This window comes from Desmodus rotundus, chromosome 9 (assembly GCF_022682495.2).
Source record: "Desmodus rotundus isolate HL8 chromosome 9, HLdesRot8A.1, whole genome shotgun sequence".
In the NCBI taxonomy this organism is placed as follows: Eukaryota; Metazoa; Chordata; class Mammalia; order Chiroptera; family Phyllostomidae; genus Desmodus; species Desmodus rotundus.
This window is the reverse complement of record NC_071395.1, coordinates 72816320-72841892: the sequence shown is the minus strand read 5'-3', so window position 1 is coordinate 72841892 and position 25573 is coordinate 72816320. Positions and strand designations below refer to the sequence as shown.

Sequence of the window (25573 nt, the reverse complement as noted above, 5' to 3'; positions counted from 1 at the left end):
GTCTATTACGTACCCTAAGGAACAGGAGAACTTCCCTGTCCTCTCCCAGCAGAAGCAGGGTCAGTGGCTCCAGGGCTGCCTGGGCTTTGTGAGAGCTGCTCTCCGTGTGGGATGGAGTGCCGGTCACAGGCCAGCTGGGCGCTTACCCAGGTCTGCCTCTGGGTGGGAGTCAGGGTCCCCTCCTCTGGAGCTCTGAGAATGCTCCAGGCAGGTACTGCTGTGGGGATACCCCTGTCCCTCCCCCCAGGGCCTGACCCCTCCCCACTAGGACAGGCTCCTGGAGGGGACACGGGGGCAGCAGGAAAATTCTGGCTCCAGGAAAGCCTCAGGAGTCAGATTCCCAGGAAGAACGGATGGCCCGGTGAGGGCGCCGGGCCTTTCCCAGGGGGCTGAGCCGAAAGAGGAAGTGTGGTCAGGCCTTGGCACTCACTGCTCTGGGGTGGGTGGGAGGCCTGTGGGCGAGGAACGCCTCTCGTCTGCTGTGCCTGAGCCACGGCACTCAGGACACCGCTGTCCCCTCAACCACTCACATCTGAACTTGCTTATGACTCAGGTAAGCATCTGCCCCTGTGTTGTGTGAGTGACCCAGGTAAGCATCTGCGCCTGTGTCGTGTGAGTGACCGCCTGAGATTGACCTGGGGGTTGTGGCTGGAGCCTCCATACCACCACTGGGTGGGGTTGGAGAGACGCTGGTTGTGAAGAACCCTCTGTGCTGGTCACTGGGGGGTGAACTCAGAGTCACTGTGCCCTTCTCCGGGCCTCCATTTCCTTGTGTGTGTGCTGGGGTGATGAAGAAGCCCATGTGTCAGGTTGAAATGACAACATTTGGGCGTGAGGTTGTTACCTCTCAGGATGCTGCTGGGAGTTTTGGTAGCTGAGGACCCTGAGGGGTCCGTGCAGAGGGCAGGGTGGAGTCATCCATTGTGTGAACTTTGGGCTGCGTCATGGAGCTGTTGGTTGAAAACCCCGCACCACCACCAGCCTAGGTACCTTTGTCACTGTGTCTCTGGCGCTCAGGGATTTATCGGTAAGGCATCCTGCCTTCCAGAGGCCTCAGGTTCGAGCTGTGTTGGGTTGGGGTCAGATCTCCATTTTGTCACCTGCTCTCGCCCTCTGTGAAATTACTGTGCAGGAGACCTGGGTTCAGCTCTGTTGCTTCCACTTCCACCTTCCCACGCACCACTCATCCCGAAAGCCACTCCCTTCCCTGGCCCCTTTGCATGCAGTGACCTCTGAGGGAGCATTGAAAATGGACATTGATGAGCCCGGAGATGACAAGGCCTGGGAGCTTCTTTTTCTTTTTCTTATTTTAGGACCTTCCCCCACTCTGCCTCTGAGAGTTGGAAAACTACAGAGAAATAAGGAAACAGTGCTCCCAAATTCCACCACCTCACAACAACGGCAGGGAAGAGTTTGGGTTTCCCCTTCTAATCTTTTTTTCCCAGGTATAGGTATTTTGAAAAGTTTTATTTTGACATAAATACGATCTAGAAATAGAAACACAAATGCCACTGCTGTGGTCAGGGCCCAGGCTTCTCTGTCCCCTCCACACACTTACAACACCAGCATTATTGCCTGGGCACTGCTGAGGGACAGGCTTGGAGTTTTCCTCCATATCCTTAGAACCAAACGCCTAAGAAAAGTGAACAAAGAGGCAATTTGATTGGACGCAAGGAAAGACTTCTGGGTGGCAGAAATTTGGGGATTAATGTACCGGGAAGCTTGAATAATTTGCTTCTCTGGGACGCTCTGCTAAGGGAGACCAGAATCTCAGAGATACTACAACAGCAACCTGTTTGGGGCCAGGGAGCAGAAGCTCTTTTAAGGCACGATGCCTAAGTTTTTGAAAATGTGTTTACTTTATGCTTCACAGCAAGGCCAGGTGACAGCGAAAGAAAGAAGGACCCTACTCTCCCACACCAAAAAATCAAAATCATTTTTCCACGTTCGCTCCCCGTGGCCCCGGCCGCAGGCTCAGGCCACCGTGCATGCTGATGTGGCTGCGGCACAGACACACAGTTGTACTCTGCTTCTTTCCTTTTAAGCGGTTTCCCAATGGTCCCCTCATGATGTTTTCTTCCTGTTGCTCGATTGCTGCATCCTATCCCATCATGTGACTCTTCCGTCATCTTCTCCTCCAAAGCCCCAGCATGGGACTGCTGGCAGCTCCCCGTTCATCTGCACACTCGGGTTCGTCTGCACACATATGTGTGTGCTTCGGTTTTACTTCCTTCGGACTACTTCTTAGGTTAGAGTTCTACAGTGATATTATGGAATCACAGGACAGGACCATTTTTTAAATGTATTACTATTTGCTTTCCAAAAAAAAGTAAGTTAATATATATGGCCAAAGGCCATGTGGGAGGACCCGTTTCACCACAGCTTTGCCAGAATAGGATTTTATCATTCCTTTTCCCTTTTTGCTAGCAAACAGATGTAGTTTCTAACTGAGGGCAGACAAATGTGCCAGGAGAACAATGAACGAGCATGGCTGAGCGTGCACAAACAGCACTGGGTCCTGTAATGAAACACATCCAACACCAAGGTGGATCTGGGCGTGAAGGTGTGCTAGATGCCCCACTGAAGCCGGCCGGCGCAGTCAGCTTGGCGCTGCGTGGCCAGAGTGGCATGTTCAGTTCGCCCTCTCCTCCTTAGTTCCCTAGGATCAGCCTTTCACAGAAATGGGAAGATAGACAGAGGGAGAAGAGAGGCCGCACCCCTTTTAATTATATTACCTGCCCTTTCCCAGGCCCACCTGGCTTGTAAGTTGCCAGCAACTATCCACATGGCCATTTCTGGTGCTGACCTCAGCCAGGTCAGGCGGGGATTCTGCGCCGCCCACCCTCCACCTGCCAGCCCAAGCCTGGGCAGTGACCGTCTGGGAACTAGAGGTGAATTCAGGCAAGAAATGCTCATACTGATCTGCAAGTATGAACTGAAATATCTCCAGTTTCCCAAGCCCGTGGGATCTAGGTTGACACCAGCTCAGACCCTCATCTTTTGCTCTGCTGAGGTCCAAAGCCCTCCCCGAGACTGCTGTGGGGTCCCCAGGAGGCCACCCCTTTCCCATGGCTCTGAGCCTGTGCATGAGCCTCTGTCCCATTCTGCACTGACCAAGGGGTAAACTCAGCTCCCTTCTTGGCTCCCTACACCCAAAACAAAACGGCTCACCATAGCGTTGGCAGATACAATAGATTTCACGAAAGATTGGGCAGGGGGCCACCAGAGGAGAGGTTTCTAAGGCAGCAATGCGAACAACAGCCCTGCTCTTCAAATGCCATGGCCACTCCACCCCTGAGCACCTGCCACCAGTTGCCTCTTCCACCTTTGCACCACACAGCTGGCTCCCTGCCCTCCCCTCCTCCCACTCCTTCCCCTTTCCTTCTCCCCCAGAACTCCAGGTTCACCCCACCCAGTACGCAGAGGAATTCAATCTTTTCCAGTTCCTACCAGCCAGCTTCATTCCTGGCCCAGTCAGCTAAGTACTTTAAAGGCAGCTCATTCTATTTTTTACTTCTATTTTTAAAATGAGGTATAAATAAAATGCACAGGTTTTAAATGTGCAGTTCAATACATTTGACAATTGTGTATGCTCTGTAACCACTGCCCAAAATAAGATGTAGAATATTTCCATCACCCCAGAAAGTCCCCTTGCTCCCCTTTCCAATCACACCCCTTCCCCCGCCCCCATTGCAGCCACTATTCCGAGTTCTACTGCAATCACATCGTTGAGCCTGTTCTTGAGCTTCCTATACAGAGAAGCACACAGGCTGGGCTCATTTGCCTCTGGCTTCTTTCGCTTAATGTTTCCAGGGTTCATCTACATTGTTGTGTGTATTGGAAATTTGTTTTTTAAAACTTCTAGGTAGCATTTTTAAAAATATTTTATTTATTTATTTTTAGAGAGAGGGGAAAGGAGGGAGAAAGAGAGGGAAAGAAATGTCAATGTGTGTTTTCCTCTCACACGCCCCCTAATGGGGACCTTGCCCATAACCCAGGCATGTGTCCTGACTGGGAATTGAACCGGTGACCCTTTGGTTCCCAGTCCATTGCTCAATCCACTGAGCCACACCAGCCAAGGCTCTGGGTAGCATTTTATTGTATGAATATACCAGCCATTTTGGATAAAATGGAATTCTCCTGTTGAGTTCCGTTCTGTTTTTATAGTTTCATGTTCTTTGAGTGAGTACAGCTTACCCAGATGGTTGATATTAAGAATAAAAGTGAGCAGGACAGAGGGGAGACAATTTCAGTGGGGAGGTAGGGATAAAAAGAGGGAAAAAAGCTGGCATTTTAATAATACATTTTCCTTACCCCAATATACTTAAAATATTACAACATGTAATCGATGTAAACATTTAATAATGAGACTTGTTACATTCTTCTTCCCACACTATGTCTTTGAAATCTAGTGTGCATTTCTCACTTACATCTCAGTTCCAACTTGCCACCTCGCTCAGTAAGTGCTTGATAGAATAGCCTAACGGGGCCAGCAGCTGCCGTCTTGGTAGTGCAGGCCTCAGCTAAGGAGGTGAGCGTCCAAGGCCATGCAGTCCTCAGAAGCAAGGAGCTGGATTAGAATTCAGATCTCCCCAGCTTCCTGCTGAGCTGTTTGCAAGTCTGCCTCCTTCTATAGACACTTTTTTTAGGCCTCTTTCAACTCCAACTTTCTGAAACTCGAAACCCTCTCCCATACATATCCTACCTCCACTTTTAGGACTCATGGCTATTTCAGATTATTTCTTCTCCATGAGGAAAACTCAGGTTTTTCAGCATACAGGACACAGCCATCAGTGGGCTGTGGAATAAATCTGGGGGCTCACACTCAGTACTCTTGTTGGTGAGATCAGCTGAAATAGTTGAGAAGATGTTGGTGTGCCTCGCGTATCATGAAGACATTTGAAGAAATTTGTTTCACTCGTGTGAATATACAAGTAGCTGCAACATGGGAAGCTGTATGTCTTGCTCTGAGGATCTTGCTTGAAAAAAAAAGTAAGTGCTAAATAAACCCACAGTCTCTGGAATTCCCGGCAATGGCCAGTGAGTATGATTTCTGTCACTGACTCCCTAGGAGTGCCTTTTGGGGAAGTGAGACTTGGGGCTGGGACGGCCGCCGCTCTGAACCACGCTCCCACTCTTACACCACTCAGAATTGCAACAGACTCACGGACAGTAGTGTCTGAGGTTCCCGAGGAATGGGGAGAGATAAGACAGAAGCTGGAACTCCCCCCCAAGTGCCTGCGTGGCCTGTGCTTCCCAGTCAGCTGTTCGTTGCCAGCAGCAGGTGGCAGATGGAGGGCAGGGAGCCTGCCTAAGGTCGTGTGGCCAGATGAGATGGCTTTGGAATTAGAATTTCAGACCCTGGATCCAAGCTGCCTACTACCCTGCATTGTTGTGGGGGAGGTCTGCCAGAGTCAGGGGAAGGGGCTGGGGCATCATTCGTGCCTCTAGCCACAGATAGGTATGGAGCGCCCGCCCACGTGATGCTCTAGGCTCTGGGAACAACACGAAAGAGAAGGGTGAGGCCCTTCCTCTCACAGAGTTTACAGGTCGGTGTGGGAGACAGGGAACAAATAAACCAAGAGCCTGCCATTGAGGGTAAGAGCATGTGGGCTCAATTGGAGGGGGAAAAATGCCTTTTGTGTATTGATTGTAACATAATGGCGGAGAGGGTGTGTGTCTGCCACCCACCCCTCCCCACCCCACCCCACCCTACCCTCTACTTTAGAGAGAATGGGAGCTTCTGGGTTTAAGGGTAAAGGAGGGAGAAAGAAAGGGAGAGAAATATCAATGTGTGGTTGCTTCTCACCTGGCTCCCACTGGGGACCTGCCCTGCAACCCAGGCATGTGCCCAGACTGGGAATCAAACCAGTGACCCTTTGTTTCACAGGCCGCGCTCAATCCACTGAGCTACAACAGCCAGGGCACGGTTCCCTGTTAAACACTCACGCTTCCACCTGGGCCTACAAGGGTACCTCCTCTGCTCCTCAGATCCACTCCTGTTCTTGTCTATCCCTTCATGTCGTTCTTTCTCCTGGCACCTTCACAGTTTACCGGAAGTCTCTAATAAATATACAACCTTTCCTCACCTTCGGTCTCCTCCCTTCTTGAAATTCAGGCTTCTCTTGCCTTCTGGGCTTTGTTGCCAGTCAGGGAGATCCCAGAGTGAATGCAACTCAGTCTGTCCTGAGGGCAGGATGGTAGAGGAGAAAGCAGGGGCGAGAGTAGGGGCTCGAGCTCCTGAGCAGGGAGCATCTGTGAAGTAGGGAGGGGATGACACGCAAGAGGATGACGCCAGGACACAGGGGTCTTCCTGGGTCTCCTGGCTCCTTTAGGAACGTCATTCCTATCTTGTACTCAGTTATGACCATATTCTAAGGACTTTGGATAAAATTCTAGATGCCCCTGCTCCTGCCAGTGCCCTAAGGAAGGAACCCAGAGATCCAACAAAGTCTTTCACATTCCAGTAAAAGTCAGTTTCTCTTCCTCAGCATCTGGCACACCAGGCAAATGAGGGGAAGTGGAGAGGGGAGGGAGCGTGGAACTTTGCTCTGGAGAGAAGTGGCTTGAAAATGATGAAATTCCAGGCACTGTGTGACAAGCACACAGGAAATGCATTTGGGTTCAAGGAGCCTTTTTTAGTGCCTTTCAGTCCACCCAGCAACTGCTGCTTCTGACTGTTGTGGGGAACAAGCCTCCAGCTTCCTCACCTGCCCCAGCTGATGCAGTGTTCTTCCCAAGCCTGAGAACCACCTGGAGTGCTTGTCATAAATGCTGATACCTAAGTCCCACACCATACCTACAAATCAGGGCTGGAGTGGAGTAGGGATGTGGGACCGTGGGGTCTGCATTTTAATACTTCTCCCGAGGCCTGGCTTTGATGGTCACCAGCTAGGGCTCTAGAGTTAGAAAGATCTGGGTTTGGCTTTTGACTTTTTTGCTCGCTAGCTCCACAACCTTGGCCAAGTTATTGAGCTCTTGTAAGCCTCTACTTTGTTTTTTAAAGATATATTTTATTGATTATGCTATCACAGTTGTCCCAATTTTTCCCCTTTGCCCCCCTCCTCCTGGCTCACCCCCATTCTCTCCAGCAATCTCCACTCCCCCCTTAGTTCATATCCATGGGTCATGCATTTAAGTTCTTTGGTTTCACATTTCCTATACTATTCTTAACATCCCCCTGTCTATTTTGTAGCTACCAATTATGCTTCTTAATCCCTGTACCTTTTCCCCCATTCTCCTCCTTTCCCCTCCCCATTGATAGCCCTCCAAGTGATCTCCATATATATGATTCTGTTTCTGTTCTTCTTGTTTGCTTAGTTTGTTTTTTAGATTAAATTGTTAATAGCTGAGAATTTATTGCCATTTGAATGTTCATAGTTTTGATCTTTGTCTTTTTCTTAAATAAGTCCCTTTAACATTTCATGTAATAATGACTTGGTGATGATAAACTCCTTTAGCTTTACCTCATATGGGAAGCACTTTATCTGCCCTTCCATTCTAAATGATAGCTTTGCTGGATAGAGTCATCTTGGGTGTAGGTCCTTGCTTTTGATCCCTTTGAATACTTCTTGCCAGTCTCTTCTAGCCTGTAAAGTTTCTTTTGAGAAATCATCTCACAATCATATGGGAACTCCTTTGTAGGTAACTCTCTGCTTTCTCTTGTTGCTTTTAAGATTCTCTCTTTATCTTTAACCTTTGGCATTTTAATTATGATATGTCTTGGTGTGGTCCTCTTTGGGTCCAACTTGTTTGGGACTCTCTGTGCTTCCTGGACTTGCATGTCTATTTCCTTTACCAAATTAGGGAAGAGTTATTTTCTTTATTTTTTCAAATAAGTTTTCGATTTCTTGCTCTTTCTCTTCTCTTTCTGGCATCCGTATGATTCGGATGTTGGTGTGTTTGGAGATGTCCCAGAGGCTTCTTAGACTGTCCTCATTTTTTTTTAATTCTTTTTTGTTCTTGCTGTTCTGATTGAATGCTTTTTTTCTTCCTTACGTTGTAAATCATTGATCTGATTCTCAGTTTCATCCCCTCCACTGTTGGTTCCCTGTAGGTTTTTCTTTATTTCCCTTATTGTAACCTTCATTTCTGCCCAGGTCTTTTTTATGCCATTGAAGTACCCCATGAGTTCCTGGGGCATCCTGGTAACCAGTGTTTTGAACTCTGCATCTGATAGTTTGGTTATCTCCATTTTGTTTAATTATCTTTCTGGAGTTTTGTTCTGTTCTTTCAACTGGGCCATAGTTCTTTGTCCCCTAGTTTTGGCAGCCTCCCTGTGTTTGTTTCTATGTGTTAGGTAGAGCTGCTTTGCTTCCCTGTCTTAGTAGCATGGACCGTCTGGATGAATGTGGCTTCTTAAAATCCTTGGTTGTTGGATTTCCATACAGCTAGATTATCTGATGGTTCTGGATGATATTTGTTTTGTAGTCTAGTTATAATTTTTTCTGTAGTTGTGCAAGGAGGTGAAGCATGTTTACCTACACTTCTCTCTTGACTGGAAGTCTTAAACCTCTATTTTCTTATCTATAAAATGGGGTAATAATTAGGAACTGCCTTATAGAGCCTTTGTGAGGATTAAATGAAATGGTGTGTGCAGATTGCTTAGAACTCGTGGTAAGTTAGCCAATGATGCATGTTACTTTTGTAAAGTGCATTTTCATATTGAGGTTCTTATTATATGAGACAAGTCACAGCTAAAAGCTGAGGTCTTGCCAGTATTGGAAGTTCTTAAATGAGGGTTCTGCTTTCAGTTCTGTAATGATGAGGAGCTTCAATCAGTCTGGTGTCAGCCTGGCAGAGTAAAGAGAGTGTGGACTTTGGCAATGGACGGGGCCGAGCTGCTATCTTAGGTTAGCCAGTCAGTGGCTGTGTTGCCTTTAGCAAATTGCTTAATCTCTCTGAGTTCTATTTCTTCATCTGTAAAACAAGGGTAATCGTAGCCCCCATTATATAACAAGGTTATAATGAAGATTAAGTGATAACATGTATGTTAATGGTTCTCAACCTTGGCCTCTTATTAGAATCCACTGGAGAACTTTATTAAAATAAACAATATCTCAGTGGCCAGGCCCCAGCCCAGAATAATGTAATCGGAGTCTCTGATGAACTGCAGACAGCAGCAGTGTTTCAAGCTCCACAGGTGATTGCAACTTTCAGGTAGGGTTGGGAACTTAGGATATCCTTTAGGCTCTTGGCCCAGGGCCAGAACACACTAACGAACCTGACACTAACAACTGAAGTGTGCTCCCATAGTTCCGCCTACTCCTCCTCTTTCCATTCATGGTGTCCACCAAAGGCTCCCCAGTCAACAGAAACCAAGGTGAAATCTTGCAGCTCCCTAACCTCCTCCCGACAGCTTGGACCCCCAAAGCTGTACATAGAGGCTCAGTCCCTCACCCTCTACTCCCACCCTGTGCTCTGGCACCTGCTGACCTAGGGTTCGGAATTGGACCAGCTCTGCCTCACACAGGATCTTACCCTCTCTGGTCTGTGCTGGGCAGTGGGCCCCACTCTGGCTCATGGGGCCCTGAACCATCTCTGAGTCTGAGTCTTGCCTGGAGAACCTTCCCATGTCAGAGGCATGCAACACTGCTGGCTCTGCAGGTGGAGGACGGGGCCGGGGGCCAAGGAATAAGAGTGGCCTCTGGAAGCTGAAAGGGACAAAAAAACGGCTTCTCCAGCTGAGCTTCCGGCATGGCACACAGCCCTGCCACACTTTGATTTTAGCCCAGTGACATCATGTTGGACCTTTGACCCCCAGAGCTGTAAGATAATACGTTTGTGCTTTAAGGAACTGTGTTTGTGGTAATTTGTGAGAGCGGCCATCAGAAACAAGTATGGTTTGTTTCCAACTGCTGCTGCCTGGGCTCCCACCTTGTTCCGATGGGGAGTAGCCTCCCTCAGTGACATTTCAGTCCAATTCCAAAACTTTTAAGTTACTTTTGATTACTAAGTGACTCATTCTAGCTTTAAAAACTTAGTTGTGCTTCTTTTTTCTATCCTCACTCGAAGACATTTTTTCATTGCTTTATGGAGAAAGAGGAAGGAAGAGAGAGAAACATCGATGTCAGAGAGAGACATCAATTGGTTGCCTCTTGTACACGCCCGGACTGGGGACAGAACCTGCAACCCAGGCATGTGTCCTGACCAGGAATTGAACCTGTGACCTTTTGGTTATGGGATGACGCTCCACCAACTGAGCCACACCAGCCAGGGCAGTTGTGCTTTGTTGAAAACTTCAATCTTTGACTCAAAACTCTCTCCCCTTTGCCCCAGTACAGGGATTGGTTAGGGTGGTGGGGCTGCCTCAGCTCCCTCAGCACCCCTCCCCTGTACCTTCTTCTGTGGTATTGGATAGAGGAGGAAAAACCAGGACAAACACTTCTCCACAGGAAGTCTCCCATGAGTGGGCCATTCCTGCTGAGCTAGATTGTGGTGTTGAGTGAAGACTCTGGCCCTTGGCCCTTGAGAGTTTTCTCTTGGACCTTTGAGAGACCCGGCTGCCTTGCTGAGCTGACTGCCATCATCCTCTCAGACAAACATTTCTTTGCCCCATGTTCTAGAAGCTCTCAGCCATCCTGCACCCCACAGTCCTACCTACTCCGGGCCTGCTGACATGGGTGGGATTCAGCTTGCACAGCTTTCCAGGGCGTGGACTTTACCATGCAGTCACTGCATGCTGCCCACTGGCCGGATTCCCCACTGTCACTCCCCAGAGTACCTCTCACCTCTCTGGTGGCTCTCTGGCTGTTAAACTGTCCTGGTGGCCCCGAGGACATGCTACTGGGAATGGGAAGTGATTCTCTTTGGGCCCCCTGTCTCAGCTGCACTCTCCCAAAAAGACAAGCTCTGCTTGGTTCTGTTGAAAGGTATCTCAGCGGTCCATAGGGGAGAGGGCTATTTCTCTGGCCTTAGAATGGGGGAAACTTGAGATACTTATTCTCAACTGTGGTCCCTGATCATTCATTCTGGGGAGTCCCTTGGCTCCTCACACCACATGCCAGGACCACAGTGAGGTTCCTTGTGCATTTGATCCTAGCCAAAAGGCCGAGAAGCGATGTGATGCTCCTTTTGAAGTAAGGTGTCCTGCATCCCGTTTGGCTTTTCATTGATGACTTGGGAGCATCACGACTAATATCAACAGAGGAAGGCTCTGTAGCATGGAAAGCATCTGCCCTCCTTCTCACCTGGCTGACCTTGGGCAAGTCATTTGACCTCAGTTTCAGCTCTGCTGTGGTGGAAAGGAGTGCGGTGGTGCGGGTGAGCTGAGGGGAGAGATGAGAAAGCCCTTGTGGACTGCTTGACGCACTGAACACACTTAAAACATCTGATGGAAAATCAGATTCACTCAATCTGTAAGAACACAACTGCAAAATATTTATCACTCCGCGTCGCTCTGAAAAGTGACTCATAGTTTTACTTTCTGACATAATTTCTTTGAACTTGAAATCTGAGCTATGGTTTTTCATGGAAGTTACACTATATATGGTTGATTGACACTTTTTCAATTTCATCAAACTAAATGTAAATAGTTAAAAAATATCCAGTAATCGAGAAGGTTTGTGGTGGAAAGTTACAGCAGCCCCCACTTCCCTCCTTCCACCCAGTCATGCTCCTCAGATGCGCCAGCTTTTAACTCTCATGTCCTGGTATTTACTTCCATAGCTCTAAGGGTGTGTTAGTATCGCTTTGTGGAGCAGCCCTTCAAGAGTAAGGCAAAAAGACAAATAGATAAGAAATAGGAGAGGAACATTAGATAAAGAGACACACATTTGAATGAGGAAAAAAAGGAGAAAATGATGGGAAGAAATTCTATTTATCTATCTGTCTCTGTGGTTCACCAGAGTTAAGAAGGTGAAAGTCCAAAAAGAATTTTTTTTTAATTTTTATTGTTATTCAATTACAGTGGTATGCCTTTTCTCCCCAGAATTTTTTTAACTAGGAATTAAAAGGACATTTTTTAAATGGTCAGATTCCAATTTAGGTTTATTGAACAAAGAGGCTGCCCTCTGCTACGTGGTGACACTTAAGTCCAGTACCCTTTGACCTCATGGGTCCCTGAAAAACCCACTTTCATAACCCACATTGAAAGCTAAGCTTCTCATCTCCGTGGTTTCCTTTTCCCTTTGTTCTTTTTCCTCCCATTACTTTTGTGTGTGTGCATCCTGAAAGGGTGGTCTGCAACAAAACCTCTGCCTACCACCTGCCTGGGGGGCGAGATATCCCTCGTCCCTGGTCGCTGGCACTTTGGTCTCTTCAAGTCAATCCTCAGCACATTTTCCAACACGGGTAAATAACAAAAACAATGTTGAGCAAAAAAGGAAGCTGCAGAATGATGAGTACAGAACAGTGCTGGATATACATGATTGTCTCTGTCCCACATAACTTTATTAATAGACAAAGAGCATTATATTTGATCAAGCCAAACCCCACTAGGGAAACAAAATTTGGAACTGAAAGTCCAAATTGTAATATAATTACTTCATAAATAAAGACTTTGTGCCAGTAATGCACACTTTTAATAGTCAAGCTAGGAGGTCTTTGTAGTAATAATGGCCTCAGCAGCAGCCTGACTTTGCCCCTGTTCCTCTGCCACCTGCCTGGGTCCCTGATGACATTGTTAATATTACTCAAAAGCATGAGTCAGAAATGGCACTGCATCAGCATGCATGGGCTAAATGGTGACACAGGAAGCTGGTTCTCACGTAACTGGGATATTCCAGGATCTCCCCCAGGCCTCAAACACCACTTTTACTTTAATATCCAAGGGTATTCACAGAGTGCCTATTCCATGAGTGAGGGGAACCCAGACCCTCCCCAGACCCCCCTGAATTCCTGCAGCCTGCTCCCCAATGTCACTTGGAACCTGGCAGCTGCTCTTCTCTCTGCTTGCTCCTGTGTCACCCCTGGCTTGGAAAGCTACTGCACACATGTCGTTTTTCTACAGGTTCTGTTCACATAAGCTGTTGTTGTGCCATTTAATTGAAGATTTGATGGGAACAGAAGATGACAACAGTTTAAGAGTGAATATTAGACATAACTGTCCTACTAAGGCACTGGTCACTTTCCACTGCGGAATCTTTCTAATGATGCTCCAACTTTGTGCTATCTTCTTTATTTTTATCTCCCCCCAACTTTATTTGCATATAATTGACATATCACACTGTGACAAATCACACTGTTGGTTTGATACAGTTCCGTATTGTAAAATGATTACCAACGTTGAGTTAGCTAATGCCCCCATCACATCACATAATTACAATTTCTTTTTTGTGGGGAGAACATTTAACATATAACTCTTTTCTTGACCTTGTCCTCTGCTACTACTCTCTTCCCAGACTTTCCCGCTCTCTAGTCGGCCCACCCTCAGCCCCCAAATTCCTGTTACTTTCTCGTGTAGACTAACTCTGTGTGCTTTGCATCTTCACCTTCCCCCTTCTGACCATGCCTCACTCAAAAGCACCCATCAAGGTATTTTTCTAGCCCTCATCTCAAAAAAAACTTCTCAAAATTCTGTCTCTGCATTATGAATTAAGCCTAAGTTGCCTATTTGACATAAAATCAACTGCAATCATTTTCACTTTAAATGGCACCTCCCCTCCTACTGTGCATTTGACAATCTAAGAAAGATCAGTGATTACCTCTGTCATTTCTAGAGTGCCTCGTCAGTCCACAGCTTACCCTCACAAACCCCACATGAAGTCACAGGTAGTGTCGCTCCCATACTGCCCACGTGACACCAAGGCTCAGAGTAGGTTAAGGGGTTTGCCTGCCGCCCCCCCGCTGCTGATTGGCAGGGTCTGACAGCAAACCAGTGCCCGCCTGATCCCTAAGCAGATGTGTCCTCACACAGCATGGAAGGTAACCGCCCCTGCCACCTCAAGGTGCCTTTCACTCACACCTCATTCCTCTATCGCCATTCTCCTCAGGAATTCACTGCAATGGATTGGTGGAAGGACAATTTCTGGATCATCTTAGCTGTGGCCATCATCGTAGTCTCTGTGGTCCTGGGCCTCATCATGTGCTGTGTCTGTAGGTGGCTGTTCAGACAAGGTAATAGCCATCTCACCTGGGCAGGTGGAGGGCTGGTTATCAGTGCATTAGGGCTCCTTTAGAGCGAGAAGATTAGTTCTGGGCCTGAAAGGGCTGAACTTTGGATTAAGCGTCATGCTCTCTGGGTTTCAGTTCAAGCCCTGACACTAACTTGTATCCCTGAGCCTCAGTTTCCCCATCTGCATACTGAAGGGAGGGAGGTTAACTGATGTCCAAGAGCTCTTCCAGCCCAAAGGGCTTGGGTGAAAGCAGAATCTCTTTCAAGGCGCACTGTGCTCCAGTCCTTTCTCTCTTTATTGTGGCTGCTGATCGCAGCATCTTATGTCTGAGACTTGAAATAGAACACAAGTCTATGTAATGTCAAAAGCTGTCTTAATTCCAAACCCATCAAGTTGTATACATTAAATGTGTACAGCTTTTTATATGCCAGTCCTATCTCAATAAGTAGCTTTGAAAAATGTCCTGAGGCATGAAGAATAGACTCAGTCTACGATCCACCTATTCGTCCACCACGCTCACCTCCTCTAAGATCATACTCTGAATTCTGGTATTACCCACCTTGGCCAGAGGTTCTTGGCAACCTCAGACATAAATAAGCAGCTATCTGGTGATTAACACTAGCTTTAGGTTATCTACAAGAGGGTGTTCCATTCTGATATTCCTCTCCAGAGACAGGCAATCCGTGATTCAGTAGTGTGTTTTCTTGAGATCTAATCCCTTTACGTAATGACCTAAACCGGGAGTACCCCTGGGGATGGTCAATACACGGAGAGGTGCAGCCATGTCCCCTGGGCCACCCTGGGCCCCATCCCGCCGTGATCAAGGCACTGCCCTCCTGCTGCATCTGGACACAGCCTCAGAGTCCGGCTCAGCCAGTGCTGGAGTGTCCGGGCTGCACAAGAAGTGAAATCTTACTGGCATTCCTCTCAATCTCTTTTCAGAGATAAGAAAATTAAGATGCAGCAGGAGGTGAAGCCTTGGTTGGGATCTTGTAGGGGTTGGTGGCAGAGTTGGGAGCAGAACCCAGGTCCATGGAGCTCCCTGCTTAATATTATTTCCTTTCTACCCCTTGATGGCAATCAGTTTTTTAATATAAAATGTGTATTTTGGCCCCTATCCATTTGCCTTCTTAAAATGTCCCGTTCTCAGACAAAAGCATAATCCTGAACAAAAACATTACCTATTCTTTTACCTTGACCTCTTATTAACAAGCAGTTTATAATTAATAAGTTATATGCCAGCACGTCATAATTTACAAACCGCTTTTCCTATTTTTTACCTCATTTCCTCCCAAGCACACTTTTGCTTATTCATCTGACCAATATTTCTGAGGGCCAACTATGTGCCCCGCGTTGTACTAGCAATAGGATAAACAGCCCACATGCTCCTGCCTTCACTGGGTTAGCAAAAGGCTCAGGCAGCCTGGGTCAAATTCCAGCTCTGCCAATGTTTTGCTCTGTGTCCCTAAATCTGCTTCTCCTTGGTGGTTCTTCCAAAAGTCCTGAACCCACGTGATTTCTGAGGATTTTTAAACTCTAAAATCACAAGTTTTGTTAATTCTTCCTAAGTCAGTATGTTTGCTTTTTTTCTTAGGCAAGACATTTGAAATTGCTAAGCCCTTGAAACAGAAACAAAAAGATGAAGAAATGATGTATGAGTAAGTAGGGGAAATCCTTCTGCTTTTTAATTTTGAGAACCGCCGATTCACTTCCACTCTTGGGCCTCCGCTGCTGTGCGAGCGTGTTCAACACCCACTTTTCCTTGGCAGCCAGTGAGATGTCATGTCTGTCAACTCTCCCCACTTTAAGGGGAGAGGTCTCAGGCGGGGGTACAGGCCGCCATCTGTCTCTGTCTGCTCTCCAAGTGTCCCTCATGTCGTCTACTTTGATAGAAGTCACAGGTCGGGCTCTATGTTCTGGGTCCACCACTCAGGGTGAGCTTGGCCCTTTTCTTCAAATGGGTTAAAAGTATAGTCCTCTAAAAGCTATTGTACTGAACAAAGATAATACATCCGCTTTACTTTTGTATTTTGTGATACCTTTGGGGCTTTATGATTGCTGTCTGTGTTGCAGGTCCCCAAGACCACCCTTGGGCTGGATGATTCTCTAGGAGGACTCGCAGGACCCAGAAGCGTTGTTATCTTTATGGTTATGGGCCATTACAGTGCAAGGATACAGACGAAGATCAGCAAAGGAAAAAGGCCTATAGGGTGGAGTCCAGGAGAAGCTAGGGGCAAGCTTCCAGGTGTCCTCTCCCAGTGAAATCACGCAGACTGCACTTTCTTCTTGCAGCATGAGCTGTGACAGCCTGTGCCCACCGAGAAGCTCACCTGAGCCTTGATTGCTAGGGTTTTTATTGGGGATCAGTCACAGAGGCAGGGAGCACCCGCATGACTACTTTAGCTACTCAGTCTCGGCCCCTCCAGAAGCCAAACAGATACAGCATGACCTGTGGCCCTAGGCAAACACAAGCAGGCATTCATCATCGGTCACATTGTTAGCATAAACTATCTGGCTGGCCCAAGGCCCTGAGTACACAAAGTCACTCTTATCAAGCAGCATATTCCAGGAGCTTAGAGGTTATCTCCTAGGAAATAACTTACATCGGAATGTACACACCATCTGAAACAAAATCTATACTTTTCTAAAATGAATTTTGTTGGGGCTCAAGGGATCCAGCAAACAATAGGCCTCTTCCCCCACCAGTTCTGATCCAATGAGGAGTAAGACAAACGAGTCACGCAGTTAGGTAACCGAAGTATCACCTTTATTGAGAACAAAACCGGCATTGCAGAATGTGGCACTTCTCTGTGGGCAAGTGCGTTTCCTCGTTTGAAACCAGGCGAGTTTCTTGCATGGTGCACAGGCAGCTCTGGGAACCTCAGGTCTCCGCCGCAGGGCAGCCCTTTCTGAGTGGCAAAGACCAGAGCAGAATATATGCTTTCTGCATTCAGGCCTGCTCGGGAGGAGAAAGGGGGAGGAGCTGGAGTTGCCCAAATTTAAGAGTCAGATAGATTTCCCTCCTCTCCTAGGAAGAGCCACAGGCAGGTGGAGAAAAAGGCCACTGATGGAGCTCTTGCCACAAGTCCCCTCCTCCACTCATGCCCACAACCTAAAACTGCTTAAGTGAGACCACAACTCAGATGAATCTAGTACCAGTTTGAAAATCAGAGTACACAGAGGGGAATGGAGGTCTAGGTAAGGTGGCTTGCTTGGAGTCTATCTTTTTGTTGAAACTTCTTAGCAAAAAAAAAAAAAAAAAGAATACAGAAAAGTGCACGCAGTGAGAACACAAGTCAATGAATTTCTGCAAACTAAATAGACCCAGGTAGCTGGCATCCAGATCAAAAACCAACGTTATCAGCTCCTCAACATCTTATATTCCCTTTCAGTCATTCCACCCCAAGGATTTTCTTGTTTTTGTGCTTTGTATAAATGGAGTTACACAGTGTGTATTATTTGGTGTTTGGCTTCTCTTGCTCGGCATTTTTGTGAGATTCATTGTGTGTGGTTGTAGATTGTTCATTCTCACTGCTACAGAGGCTTGTACTACAGGGAACTTATCCATTCTGTCGCTGATGGGCATTTGGGTAGTGTCCAGTTTCAGGATGTTATGCTTAGTGCTGCTGCGACCATCCTAGAGCATGCGCAAGCATTTTGGCAGGGTGTATGTCCAGTAGTGGAATTGCTGTCACACGGTGTGAGTACAGTTAGCTTTAGGAGGACATTGGTGTTGCAAGTCAAAATACAGCTGGTGCTTACCTCCCCATCTTCACCAGCCCAGGTGAGCACAGGAAGGGGGGTGCTCCAAGCTCTTAGTTACAGCACCTCAACTCCCTTCCATCAAGTCCAGATGCTCTCAGCTAGTGGAAGTGGTTTCTTTAGAGTGCCAGTAACAAATGGGGTGCAAGCCCTAGAAAGGGAAGGTAATGCTTCCAAATTTTAGTGACCAGGTTTCGACTGTTCAACCCTACCCGCTTTCTTTGATGCTTTCCTTTAAATCCACTGGCAGGGAGCATGGTCAAAAGCAAACACCAACTTCTCTTTCTTTCTCTCCAGGAATGTTCTCGATCAATCATCGGTTCAATTACCCCCTCTGCCACCCAGGGACTTTCTTTCTCAACAAGATGCCTGTAAGTATATTTTGCTAATGACAGTCTCATTCAGAGGAGGTTAACAAATTTATCGAGGTGTCTTAGTTGGCTCAGGCTGCCCATAACAAAATACTATAGACAGGGTAGCTTGAACAACAGAAATTTATTTTCTCACAATTCTGGAGGCTAGAAATCCAAGATCACAGTGCCAGCTGATTTGGTTTCTGGTGAGGACTGTCTTCCTGGCTTGAAGATGGCTGCCTTCTCCACCGTGTGAGCTGGGGAGAGCTCTCTTTTTATAAGGGCGCTAACCCTAGTGGACCAGGGCTGTAGCCTTATGACTTTATTTAATATCAATTACTTTTCCATCTCTAAATACAGCCACACTGGGGGTTAGGGCTTCAACATACACATTTTGTGGGCACAAACATTCACTCTATAACACAAGGATTTGCAGATGGCAGCAATCTGATTAAATGAGTTTAAAAGGATTAAAATAAGTATCAGTGCTTCCAATGTTCACTTTATAAATTCATATGCAAATCCTGACTTGGGATATGAGTAAAAAGGAACTTCAGGTTGTCACTGGGCCTCTCACACTTCTTTTTAAAATTTTTTTAATTTTTTTTTCTTTTATTGATTCTAGAGACAGAGGAAGGGAGGGAGAAAGAAAGGGCGAGAAACATCAATGCGAGAGAGAAATATCGATCAGTTGCCTCCTGCATGTGCCCTGATTGGGGACTGAACCTGCAACCCAGGCATGTGCCCTGACCGGGAATTGAACCTGTGACTCTTTGGTTTGCAGGATGACACCCAGCCAACTGAGCCACACTGGCCAGGGCAAGGGCCTCTCACATTTGTATCTGCCTTCTTCCCTTGACTGGAATGTTGTTCCTTAAGCTCTTCACACAGCTGGCTCTACCTCCTCCTCCAAGTGTTGGTTCACATTACAGCACCCCAAAGAGCCCTTCCCTAACCACTCTATCTAGAGCAATCCCACTAGTTTTCTTTAGGAAACTTACAGGAATGACCAGAATTGTCTTATCTAGTTATTGTTCATTTGTTTACCAACCTCTTCCACAAGAGTATAAACTCTAAGAAGTAGGAATCTTTCTTGTCTTGTTTACCACTGCTTACCCACCACTAAGAATAGTGCCTGGAGCTTAGCTGATAATTAATAAAAATGTTTTGACTGAGTGGATAAGTCGTGATATTACCTAACATTTATTGAGCACGCACCATGCGTCGGGCCCTGTGCCCAGCACTTTACAGGCATTATCTCATTTAATCTTCTCAACAACTCTATGAAGCAAGTACATCATTATTACCCTCCAACAGGTGTGGACACTTAGGCACAGAGAAGTTAAGTGACTTACCCATGGTCTCACAGCGAGTGACTGCTGGAGCCTGGACATGAACTCAGATCTGTCTAATTGCTTAGCTCTGCAGAAAATGGAACGGTGGCCGTTGTTTGGATTCTCTTAGGAAAAGATGAGATTGTGGTATAGGCAGTTCCCATCCCCATGAAAAGTGGAGCTGAGCTGTTTTGTCACCCTTTTCCTAGCCACTTTAGTCCTTTTTGCTATGTACCCATGCTCCACTAATTCCTCCACTTGAAAATACCACTGTCCCCTTCTTCTTTAGAAGAGAGATTCATACATGAGTAATTAGCACTAGTTCTGGAAAACAGCATAAGTCATTGTGAGGCATGTGCCAAAACGGAAATACGGTTTGTATCACTTCCTTATGAGAATTAGGATCTTTAGACACAACACCACTCCCTTGGCTACTAGCTCTGTTCTGGTCAAAGCCCTGGTCAAAGTTTCTGTTTCACGGCTCCCACTGCAGCGCGGTCTTAGGCAGGGGGACATGGGAGTCCAGGTGGCTGACCAATATGTGCCATTTACTCACTGGGGTGATCCTGAGACTGTGTCATGTCTGTGCTTTAGTTTGCTTTGTTAAATGAGGATCTGGTCCACCAAGAAAAAGATCACCGAAATCCATGAAAGCCATGCTGAGCCACGTGGTCAAAAATATATACATGCATGAGAGCTTTGCATCTAAAAATCTTTTTGTATATTCTAGCCCCACAGGAAACCCCAAGTGTGCCGCCAGCAACATACTCATCGGTAAATAAAGTTAGAAATAAGGAGACAGTTTCCATCCCGAGCTATATCGAGCCTGAATGTGACTATGATGATGTGGAAATCCCTGCAGATATGGAAAACCATCATTTTGAAACAACCATTTCTTCTTTTTGGCAAGCTGAACAGGGTTCACACAGCTTATTTTAAAACCATCAAGAATGGTTGAACTTCCATGTGTCCAGTCCCGAAAGCAGTGGTAATGTTATGGGGCTGTATAAGATAAGCACTTCTGAACCTTAGATGAAGAAGTTTTAGTGATCAAATGATGACAGCCAGAGAAAGATGCAACCGCTCAGCCCTGAAGACTGAGAGGAGTCAGGCCTTGAGCTTCTGTTGAGCGAGTTTCCACGGGAAGGCCCGCTGAGCTTCATGGCTCCCACCCAAAGAAAGCATCCTGTTCTCGGCACTCTTCTCTCTTTCCTTCCCTTCTTTATTCTAAGAGATCTTAAAGCTTGGGGTTTGATTGTGCAGAGGCTTCTAGGCTTCCATCCCCAGCACCATGACTAGGAGCACAAGGTCTTGACCCCACCAGCCCCACCCACCTCCTGCGTAGTGTCTTCAGGTGGCAGTTGCAGCTGAGTGCTCTTGTGTGCAGGTCACCCCGTCAACCTTGTGAGTTCTTCAAGGGTGGGGAGTACTTTCTATTCTTGTGAACCCTTCCCACCTACACACACCTCAAACCCCAGTGCCTCTCTATGACGTTGGCCAGGCTGACCATACAGTTCAAGTTCCCACCCAGGTTTTTTCTGTGCTTCCCAGTTGTACCAAAACAATCAACAGAGGACAGATGTTACACATAGAAGTGTCATTTTGCAATATGTGTATTGGGCTACAGGAAAAGTAGGTTTTCCCAGGAAAAATCATGGGAAACAGGAGAGAAAGGAGTGATTAAATGGCAGATTCAAGATGAGAGTTCAGGGGCTTAAGACCTTCCTGCATAATTTTCATTACTGCTTCCTCCCTATATAAAGCCAAGGCCCTTCCCTCCAGATCACTGTCCCTGAGCATCTGGAAGGCAGAATCTCCAGTGTGAGCTGCTGCAGCTAATGAGATGCCAGGGGGGTGGGCTGCTATCCTGCTAAACAAGTGCCCTAGTGTGGTCACTGAGCCTTAAGACAGCTTTATAGGCTCCTGAACCTCATCAGTTCTTTTGAGTTGATCCAGTAGAGCTCCAGGACTTGACACATTCTAACCAGACTGACAAAATGCTCATTTCTCAGCAGTCCCTGTAGAGGCAGCTGATGAGTAGGGAGAGCCAATAAGCTGTGAAAAGGCCTGGGAGTGACTGTGGGGCTGAACTCCTCTTCAAGAGACGTCTAGCTTCCTCCTTACACCAATGCTGGACCAGTGGGGAATATATCTTTCTCCCAGGTTATCTCTTTCTAGACTCCATAGAGACCTCCAACTTCCTGTTAATACCTCCTTCTTGTAGGCCAGTGGCTCCCTCACTATGGCCTTATAGAACTCTGGCATTCAACACACCAAAGAGAGGACCCTTTTCCAAAACTATAGAAAATAAGTTAACAGATACAAGTATTTTACACGTATGCTTTCCTCTTGTAAATTTCCTGTAAGCTGTCTACATCTGTGACAAAAGTTAAAGGCAAATGCCTCTCAGCATCAGCATGCTGTAAGTACCTGCCTGCCTGTCCTTCTCCTCCACTGGACTGAGAGCGACATGGGGACAGAGACTGCATCTCTCTTGCCCCACTGTTCTCTCTCTTCCCATTCAATGCCCAGGCACTTTGTAGATAGTCAATAAAAATATTGACTAAATGATCAGTTGAATGAATGAATACACTCCTCTGGGACATCTCCACTCCTTGTACTTGGCCTTATGAAAACATTCCTCCCTCTGCATTATAATTGCCTGGTTACATTTCCAGTCTCCTTTTTCAGTCTGGGGCTCATATGGGGTGGAACTCATCTGGCTCACTGCTATATTCCAAGTGTCCAGGACAAACCCTGGCACATGGTAAGCACTTAATATTTATTGGATGTTGAACATTAATGGAAATTCTATTAATCTGTTGGACAAAAAAAACCAAGCATGTATTATTTGGACACCTGTAATAAAGCCCCATTTTTGCCAATAATGTCGTTACAAGTTTGGGTGATAGAATTAAATGTATCAAGATTTCACAGGACTTTCCGTGTACCCTAACCCCACAGGAAACCCCAAGTCAGCTACCAGCTACATACTCATAAAGTTAGAAATAAGATGTTTTCCATCCCAAGCTCTATGAAACCTAAAGATGATTATGATGATATTGAAATCACTGCAAATATTGACAACTGTCATTTTAAAACAACTCCTGGCCTGCTACCCTAACTGCTTTTGAGAATTGATGGTTTACTCATACAATAAACCAGTGGATTATAGTTTTCTTTTAGTAAGTTAACAGTCTGATCTGATCTTTTTGACACAAACAAGATTGTTGTCAGAGAACCAGCAGCAAGTTTTAAAAATCATGTGTATCAACCCTAGCTGGTGCGGCTCAGTGGATTGAGCATCAGCCTGCAAACTAAAGGGTTGCTGGTTTGATTCCCAGTCAAGGCACATGCCTGGGTTGTGGGCCAGGTCCCCAGTGGAGGGCGCGTGAGAGGCAACTACACATTAATGTTTCTGTCCCTCTCTTTCTCCCTCCCTTCCCCTCTCTAAAAATAAACAAATAAAATCTTTTTTAAAAATCATGTGTATGCATTCGGCTGCAAGGAACAGACTATCCAACTAAAAGTAACTGAAACAATGAGGAGTTTATGACCTCACAAAACAAGAAGTCTGGAGGTAAGCACTCCAAATTCAACCACTCAGGAATCGTCTGACCTTTCTTTGATTCTCTCAGCTTTACCCTCGTGGTGGCAAGGTAGCCGCCATAGCTCCAATCATAACATTATCATATGATGACGTTCAAAGTTAGGCAGGAAAGCAGCATTTCCTCCCATGTAGCTTTTTTTATTAGGAAGGAAAATCTTTCCCAGAAGCCCCCAGCAATTTTTTGTGATATCTTATTGGCCTGGACTGGTTCACATGCCCAACTGTAGGAAAGGCCGGGGAGTGAACATTGGGCATTTTCAGCATTTCTTCTTTTGCCATCAAGGAAAAAGGAGAGAATAGCTTCTGGATAGTCAGCCTCAGTTCACTTTCAAAAATCATATTACTCATTATTTGCTTTTTTTTTTTCCATTACAATCTCAGACTCATTAGGGAGTTCAGGGTAAGGTATGGTGTCTAGATTCTAACATTCGCTCTTCTCCTACAGCATTTTGGCCGGTAAAAACAAACACAGGACTGTCAGTCAGATGAGGATAGTGACAATAACAGCAATAGCAACAATAACAGAAGCCCACAGTGACCACGCACTTCTGCCGTGTCAGAGTTCTAAGGGCTACACTGTCCAATGTCAGCATGCCCTTGAACAGGCAGGACTGCTGTGTGGTAATCAGAGAAGAGCTGCATCCTCCTGCCACCTCCTCACCCTTGCTGTTCCTTGAAGCCCACTCTGATGGGCTAGTTCTCCCTCGCCCTCTTGAATAAAATCCCAGGCAGGTGCCACTGGGTCTTCTGGTCACTCTTAGGTAATAAAAAGTCCTCTAGGCGTGTGTGACATGGGGGCATGAATCTATCAAAACTCAGTGAACACACACTTAAGGTTTCTGCATTTCAACCTAAGTAAATCTGACCTCAAAAGAAAGAAACTGTAAACAAATATTGAACTCTGGTTAATGACATATACACTGGAATATTTAGGGGAAAGTGTACCAATGTCTGCCATTTACCTTGAAATGTAGCCAAAGACAAGATGGTGGTAGAGCCTGCACTTTTAGGTATAAACGGAGCCTCCTTGCTCTCGTCCTAAATGCAGCAAGGTCTGGATCTGCAGGGCCAGCTCCGCCCCACTGGCTTGCCCAGTTCCTGGGAAGACAAAATGGAGGAATAGCTGTACACGTATCAAAGAGAGAGTTTAGAGCCTGCTCTCCATTTTGAGGCAAAATAACTCCATCCATATTCTCAGCAAATGTTTTAGATTCAACTCAGTCAAGTGAGTTAGTCCCTCCCCGCTCCACCTCATAGGGAGAGAAATGGACTCTCCTCCTCTATGGACATTGAGAGAAAGAGGATAAGACTCCCTCCTGACTGAGGATGACTTTCTCCAGACCTCGCTCTGTGTCCTCTCCAGAGCTGTGGAAGGGCATCAGTGAGAGCAGCACCCTGGGTGGTGGTCCACCCAGCTCTGCCTCCATGGTGGAAACTTGCTCTTCATCTCCCCAATACGGATTCCACTCTTTTCAGCAAAAGCCTCAGATTTTTCTGTTGGATCCACCTCTCTCTTCTCTCTATTGGTGTAATTTGTGTAGAGCCTTAGCCCAACTCAGAGACAGAGCACATGACCCAGACTGGCCAATCAGAGCTTCTCATTCCCTTGACCACAGTGACCAATTAGTTGATTCTTTGAGTTCCAGAGCAGGTCCCCCCCACCTCCATGGGATATGAAGCTATAATAACAGGCTAGACACTACCAAGGTAGAATCCGTCACAAAAGACACTGAGCTGAGATCAGAAGAGGGTTCGGATCCTCATGGCATTATCTGAGCTCCTGCCTGTTGCCATGCTTGATGTAGGCATACTTACGGAGCTTTCTAGTTACATGAGCCAATATTCTTTAAAAGCTTTCAACACTGTCCCTTAAGACCCATCCCCACCATCACTGCCTAATTTTGGTCTTGTCATCTTTCATGTGGCTTAATACAAAAGCCTCATGACTGTTCTCTCCTCCCCCAATTCATCTCCCACTTGCTGTCAGAGGAAACTTTCTAAAACACAAATCTGATTAGGTCATGGCCCTGCTTAAAACCCCTTGGGCCTACAGGGATAAAATCTACACTGCCTAAGCACACCCTGCCAGGCCCTGACAACCTGGTCCCCCCTGGGCTCATTCAGCACTTCCTCTCCTCCCACCACGAACTGACCATAGAAAACCACTGGCAGCTCCCGAAGCATCACAATGCTGCAAAGGCTTCGTGTGTTCTCTTCCTCCTGCTGGGAACTCCCTTCCCCTCTTTCTCTTCCTAATAAACTACGACTCACCCCTTAGCACCCAGCAGGAGCATCGCCTCCTCTGAGAGGTCTTTCCTCACTAGGTCAGGTGTACATTTCTCTCACACCTATCACAATGCATAATTATCCCCGCCTTGTGGTTACGTCTCTCCTTCTCGTTAGATACTGGGCTCCTGAGGGTTAGGATTATGTCTTGGGGTGACTCTACATTCAGGTTTG

The 25573-nt window shown here is 46.6% G+C and overlaps 1 protein-coding gene across 5 annotated transcripts; it reads left to right on the top strand.

The window, feature by feature from the left end:
• Positions 1 to 462: 462 nt before the first annotated feature.
• SCIMP (SLP adaptor and CSK interacting membrane protein) lies at positions 463 to 23777 on the top strand. Of its 5 annotated transcripts, XM_045199030.3 has the most exons (6): positions 468 to 553; positions 2750 to 2891; positions 13932 to 14055; positions 15649 to 15712; positions 18114 to 18187; positions 20234 to 22782. In XM_045199030.3, exons 3-6 carry the CDS (start codon positions 13944 to 13946, stop codon positions 20440 to 20442), a joined length of 459 nt encoding a protein of 152 aa, XP_045054965.1. In that variant the 5' UTR covers positions 468 to 553; positions 2750 to 2891; positions 13932 to 13943; the 3' UTR covers positions 20443 to 22782. The 5 variants fall into 5 exon arrangements, with proteins under 5 accessions (XP_053767046.1, XP_024420378.1, XP_045054965.1 ...); XM_053911071.2 differs by lacking the exons at positions 2750 to 2891; positions 20234 to 22782 and adding an exon at positions 23559 to 23777 and having other exon boundaries at positions 463 to 553; XM_024564610.3 differs by lacking the exon at positions 2750 to 2891 and having other exon boundaries at positions 463 to 553.
• The last annotated feature ends 1796 nt before the right edge of the window (positions 23778 to 25573 follow it).